Source organism: Phocoena sinus, chromosome 19, assembly GCF_008692025.1.
Source record: "Phocoena sinus isolate mPhoSin1 chromosome 19, mPhoSin1.pri, whole genome shotgun sequence".
Taxonomy (NCBI): domain Eukaryota; kingdom Metazoa; phylum Chordata; class Mammalia; order Artiodactyla; family Phocoenidae; genus Phocoena; species Phocoena sinus.
Window position 1 is genome coordinate 56739706 of NC_045781.1, and position 6107 is coordinate 56745812.

At 59.0% G+C, this 6107-nt stretch overlaps 1 protein-coding gene across 1 annotated transcript; it reads left to right on the forward strand.

The window, feature by feature from the left end:
* Positions 1-523: 523 nt before the first annotated feature.
* FOXF1 (forkhead box F1) lies at positions 524-6107 on the forward strand. Its single transcript, XM_032611805.1, has 2 exons — positions 524-2075; positions 3520-6107. Exons 1-2 carry the CDS (start codon positions 953-955, stop codon positions 3678-3680), a joined length of 1284 nt encoding a protein of 427 aa, XP_032467696.1. The 5' UTR covers positions 524-952; the 3' UTR covers positions 3681-6107.

A 6107-nucleotide genomic window follows, 5' to 3' on the forward strand; every position in this document is an offset into this window, starting at 1 on the left:
TGCGGCGCCGGAGACAAAGCGGCAGCGACCCGCCCTGCGCTTTCGTTTTCCGCCCGCGCTCGGCTCCATCGGCTGCCCGCCCGCTCGCGCCGGGCTGGGCGAGTCCGAAAAGCCCCGGGCGCGGCGCAGTCCTTCCCGGGGCGGGGAGAGTGGGTAGGCGGTCCATCGCGGGAACACACGCCCGCCGGCCGCGGGGACCCGTAGCCGAACCGGCTGCGTCCGCGATGGTCACGACCCGGCGGCCACGGCCGCCACTGCAGTTGCGATTTGCCACCGAGCAGTACGCGTCGGGGAAGGCCCGGGACCCGGGGTGCGTTTCCCTCCGCGTGGGCCGGGCGGGGAAGGCGGGGGGCCTGGCGCAGCTGGGCTGAACCGCGGGCCGAGGGCGCTTTAACACTTGCTCGCCAGGTTGGTGGAGGCGGGGCGGGTTCTGCAGGCGGACGCTGGGAGGCGAAGGTGGGGGCCCTTTAAGCGCCCACCACCGCGGGGGCCGGAGGGGGGCAGGGAGGGGAGAGAACTCCTGGAGGGTCTTACGCTGGCCCGCGAGACGCCGCCGAGAGACAAGGCAGAGAGGGCGGCCTCGGCTGGAGTCGTGGAGCCGAGCGCCGCGGGTGGTGGGGACCGAGCGCTGCTCCCCGCGGGGGCGCACGGCCACCGGCCCGAGAGGTGGTGCCTCCCCCGCAAAACCGGTGGGGGGGCTTCCTAGCGGCCTCCGCCCAGGCTGCAGAGAGCCTGCTCTCAGCCTCTGCTCGGCTCCTTCCCTTGTGGGAGGGCGAGAGGGAAAGAGGGAGGAGAGTAGGTGGGGGGAGGAGGCAGCTGGAGAGAGAGGGGGCTCTGAGCCAACCGCCCGCGGATCCATCAGCTCCTCGGGGAGGACGAGCGAGCGAGCGGGCGAGCGAGCGAGCGGGCGGGGGAGGGCGCGCCGAGGCTCGCTCGGGAGAAGTGGCCGCCGATGACGGCAGAGGTGCAGCCAGCCCCGCGCGCGCAGCCCCCTCCCCCTTGCCCTCCTCCCCCTCCCCCTCCTCTTCCTCCTCCTCCTCCTCCTCCTCCCGGCTCGTCGGCGGCGCAGAGCAGCAGCGGCAGCGGCGGCGGCGGCAGCAGCCACCCGATGTCTTCGGCGCCCGAGAAGCAGCAGCCACCGCACGGCGGCGGCGGGGGAGGCGGCGCGGCCATGGACCCCGCGTCGTCCGGCCCGTCCAAGGCCAAGAAGACCAACGCCGGCATCCGGCGCCCCGAGAAGCCGCCCTACTCGTACATCGCGCTCATCGTCATGGCCATCCAGAGCTCGCCCACCAAGCGCCTGACACTCAGCGAGATCTACCAGTTCCTGCAGAGCCGCTTCCCCTTCTTCCGCGGCTCCTACCAGGGCTGGAAGAACTCGGTGCGCCACAACCTCTCGCTCAATGAGTGCTTCATCAAGCTGCCCAAGGGCCTCGGGCGGCCGGGCAAGGGCCACTACTGGACCATCGACCCGGCCAGTGAGTTCATGTTCGAGGAGGGCTCCTTTCGGCGGCGGCCGCGCGGCTTCCGAAGGAAATGCCAGGCGCTCAAGCCCATGTACAGCATGATGAACGGGCTCGGCTTCAACCACCTCCCGGACACCTACAGCTTCCAGGGCTCCGCCGGCGGCCTCTCGTGCCCGCCCAACAGCCTGGCGCTGGAGGGAGGTCTGGGCATGATGAACGGCCACTTGCCGGGCAACGTGGACGGCATGGCTTTGCCCAGCCACTCGGTGCCCCACCTGCCCGCCAACGGTGGCCACTCGTACATGGGCAGCTGCGGCGCCGCGGCGGCCGGCGAGTACCCGCACCACGACAGCTCGGTGCCTGCTTCCCCACTGCTGCCCGCGGCCGCCGGTGGGGTCATGGAGCCCCACGCCGTCTACTCAGGCGCGGCGGCCGCGTGGCCGCCCTCCGCCTCCGCGGCGCTCAACAGCAGCGCCTCCTACATCAAGCAGCAGCCCCTGTCCCCCTGCAACCCCGCGGCCAACCCCCTGTCCGGCAGCCTCTCCGCGCACTCCCTGGACCAGCCGTATCTGCAGCAGACCAGTCACAACACCCCCGCTGAGCTGCCAGGTGAGTGGGGAGGCCGGGCCGTGCCAGCCCCGAGGGGAGCCCATCTGAGTGCACTGCAGACCCAGCCCCCAGAAGCTGCCGCCCGCCCTGGGCCACAGCCTGCGGCCGCTTCTGCGCGCCGCCAAGCCCCCCAGGGTGTCTCTCAGCCCCACCTCCCCCCATTTGAGGCGCGAGTGCAGCCTGGAGCCCCCAGTATAGACTAAGATGTCGTTTTCTCTCCTTTTCTGTTTCAACTCCCAGCTGCTGAGGTGCAGCCCCAGCCTGGCCAGGTAGGCCCCATCCTCACCAAAAAGACTTATTAGACTCCAATATTCTAAGTCCCCTCAGGTCCCTTAGCCCCCTCACACCTCAGCAAGTTCCCAGGATGGAGCCAGGCCCAGCCCCAGACGGCTGGCTCACCCTCCCCACTCGCCCCAGAAAAGCTGCGGGAGAGCCGCCTCTGCTCTGAGCCGGGCAGGACGGAAGAGTTAGGCCCAAAGCCGGCCGGGCTGCACGCCTGCTCAGAGGCTCAGAGCCCGGCCTTTCAGGAATCAGGCCTGGGCCACGCGAACATTGAGTCGGGGCATTTTGTGGTGACAGAGGCAGAGAGGGGACCCGATCGAGGGTCAGAGTTGCAGGCCCCCCACACAGCCTGTTTCTCAGGAGCCAGGTTTTCAGGTCTCCAGGTACCGCCCCACCCCCAGTCCTCCGAGAAGGAAGGGGCACAGCAATCTTCCCCTCTGAACCCTCCATCTCGGCACCCACTAGCAGCCTTCTGGGCCTGGTTCTGAGAAGAGCTTGGAGTGATCCAAGCAGGGGCCTGCCAGGAGTCAGCTGTCAGCAGCCTGTGGGGGGGAGGAGCCGGGCCTGCCTGGAGGCTGGAGGGGCCTCTGCGCCGGGTTGCCCAGCTTGGGCGGCTTCAAACTCCAGGCGGGCTCCAGCTGTCCCAGAGGCTCGGTTCTCAAAGGGCCCTTCATCTGAGAAGCCACCCTTGGCCCCCGTGTTGGCCCCTGCCGGCCTGGCTGGCTGCTCTGGGGCCACCGCAGCCTTTGGGGTTGGAAGGTGGCTGCCCAGCACCAGGCACAGGCCCCAGGCTGCCCTGGAAGTGGAGGCCGCTGGACCTTCTCTGTTGGCGCATCTCGGCCCCTCTCACCACTTCCCCGTCAGCCTCTGGAAGGCCCCGGCCCAGGCTCGGTGTCCAAGGTGGGAGAGGCCCAGCCAGCAGGCGCTCAGGGGAGCAGGGATCCTTGCCAGTGTCTGGGGATCTTCCCTTTGGGCGCCGGCCCCACGGAGACCGGGAACTCAGACATGGGGAGGCGCTGTGGAGGGGAGGCCTCCAGCCCTGCGCCCGAGCCGGGCAAGCCTGCCCCGTGCACCCCTCGGGCAAAGGTGCTTCTCCACCTGGAACTCTGGCCTCCGGAGGCTAACCCTTTAACGTCCCCTCTCCTGTCGCCCTGCCCTGCAGGCATCCCGCGGTACCACTCGCAGTCGCCCAGCATGTGTGACCGAAAGGAGTTCGTCTTCTCTTTCAACACAATGGCATCCTCGTCCATGCACTCAGCCGGCGGTGGCTCTTACTACCACCAGCAGGTCACCTACCAAGACATCAAGCCGTGCGTGATGTGAGGCCACAGCCCCCGGGGCCCTCCGGGCAGGGGCTGGCCGGGCACTGGGACTTCGGAACCCATCGCCAGAAACTGCTTTATTTTCGAGGTATAACCGTCGGCAGAAGAAAAGGGTTTGACCCCTCCCCGACCGGATTATTCGGGAAAGGAATCCCCGAGGCAACGACGGAGCCCCGCTGTCGGCACCTCCCCGCCACCCGCTCAACAGTTTCTTTAAAATGGTGGTGGTGGGTCCTGATCTGACTGCAGCTGTTGAAAAATAAATACCTATTTTTGATCCTATTGAAACCGGCTGAGAAGGTGCTGTGTTGGGGAAAAACCCTCAACATCTAAACAAGCTTTCTGCTGAGGTCTCCCCCTCTTCCCCTCCAATGGCCAAAGTCGGGGGAAGGAGAAAGGCCAACGTGTGAGACCGTCATCATCAAATACTTTTATTTTTTGGTTGAGTATTTATCTTTTTATTTTTAATTTTTTTTGAAAGAATGTCTTGGAATGCGCGTCTCCTTTCAGAGCCATCTTTTGCAGGGAAGGGGGGGGGCAAGAAATCGCCTTCTCCCTCCCCACCTCAGAAGTCCTCCATCAACCACAGGTGGATCCTTGTGCGAATAACTTGCATTTCTGAAGCCACTGCTCGTCTTAGGAAAGAAACCAGAAGGAGCCCAGAAGCGGCGGCTCTCGGGCCTCTGCGGCCGTCCCCCTCCGCCTTCCTCTCCATCCTTCTCTTCAGTGTTTCTGGTTTGGTTTCTAACTTTATTTTGACTTTTTTGGTCGGTGTTTTTCTCCCGAGACCTGGCTGTCTCCTGATCTCTACTGTAAACCTTCTGGTGGGAGAGTGAGGAAAACACGGCGCCGCGGGGACCGGGAAGGCCCGCTGAGCGCTCGGATTCAGGATTGCGGTGACGCAGAAAGGTTAAGGCACTTTTAAAAAAAACGATAGCAAGGCTCATCCTGTTATTTATTCTACTTTCTTTCCCTAATAATCGAAACACCGCATAGGCTCCTCCGTTTATCAGTATTAATGGTGTAACTTTGTTGGCAATATTTGCCGCGTAGATTTTTTTTTTTTTAGGTATCCATTGTAAATTTGAAACTAAGTCCGATCTGTGTAAAGACAAATTTCCATATGTTTTATATAAATAAATAAATATATATATATATAAAATGAAGGCCCCCCCTTTTTTTTAGTATTTTGGCTGCTGGGGTGCAGCGTTTGTGACACGTATTTTAAATTTCCTTCTGCACTGTATAAAAATGACGATTTGAGGATGTTTTTGCCTTTTGTGTATTTTTTCCTAAAAAAGAACAAAAATAAAAATGTATGACATTTGTACATGGCCTTTAATATTGTATCAACTAGAAATAAAATCGCATGAGTATTTTATTGGGATTGGAGAATATCTTCCAAATACAGACAGAAACGAGCCCGGGATCTCCAGCCTTTTTTTTTTTTTTTAAATTTAAAGTATGGATGATTCTTAATCCTTTTTTCTTCTTTTTTCTTTTTTGACTAATCCTTCTCTTTTCACTCTTCATTTCACACTGAAGTGAAATCTGGACGAGGGTAACTCTTTTTCTTGGCTTCTGTTTTTTAAGAAGAGCCCTCTGCCCCTCTAAATGTCGTTTCTTGTTTTAAAGAAATAAGCAAACGTTTAAAGAAAAACTATAGTTGTCCCTCCCCCAGGGAAAAAACATATACATACATATATATATATATATATATATATATATGTATATACATAAAATATTTTACACTTTTGTTTTGGCCACTCCAAGACCAATGAGAACTGTACTTTGAGTTTCAGACTTTACTGTTCCCATATTCTAGCTGTTATAAATCATGGAACACCTTTTAAGGTTTTTTTTTTTTTGGTAGGATTTTTTTTTTTTTTTTTTTTTGTGCCCTGCACTTGGTTTTCCCCAATGGAGAAGCGAGTAAAATTGGAGCAGGAAAAAGGCTGTTGGTGGGAGAGCAAGGTGATAGACATGTTTCCAATCTGCTTCCATTTCCCCCTAAATCATTAGGGGAAAAAATCCATTTGAAAAAGTCTGTCTCCCCTACTGACCCTCTTTCTATTCCAATTCCCAGCTACCTAGGAAAACAAACACAATAAAGTCACATTGTCGGCGCAGCCGTTCGAGACCCACCGCAGTTTCTCCGCATCGTGGGGTCGTGAGCCTCTGAACCTGCTTCTTCTCAAATTTGACATTCTGGACGTGAGGGCAATTTCTCCGGTGCTCTGTTACATCAAAATTATCAATAAACTCGCCCAGGCAATTAATGCCCCAAACTAACAGCTGTCTATAAAACCGAGATAAAGGGCACAGGAAAAAGCCGGCGACTCCGTCCCTCGGGGTCTTGGGCGGCCGAAGCGGCGGGCCCGGGTCTCCCGGGCAGCGGGCGGGGAGCAGCTTCATGGAGGGCGGAGGA

Excerpts from the sequence above, each read along its gene's own strand:
- FOXF1 (XM_032611805.1), top strand. The coding sequence starts at position 953 with ATGACGGCAGAGGTGCAGCCAGCCCCGCGCGCGCAGCCCCCTCCCCCT. Across the intron at positions 2,076-3,519 it reads CACCCCCGCTGAGCTGCCAG|GCATCCCGCGGTACCACTCG; the intron begins GTGAGTGGGGAG and ends CCTGCCCTGCAG.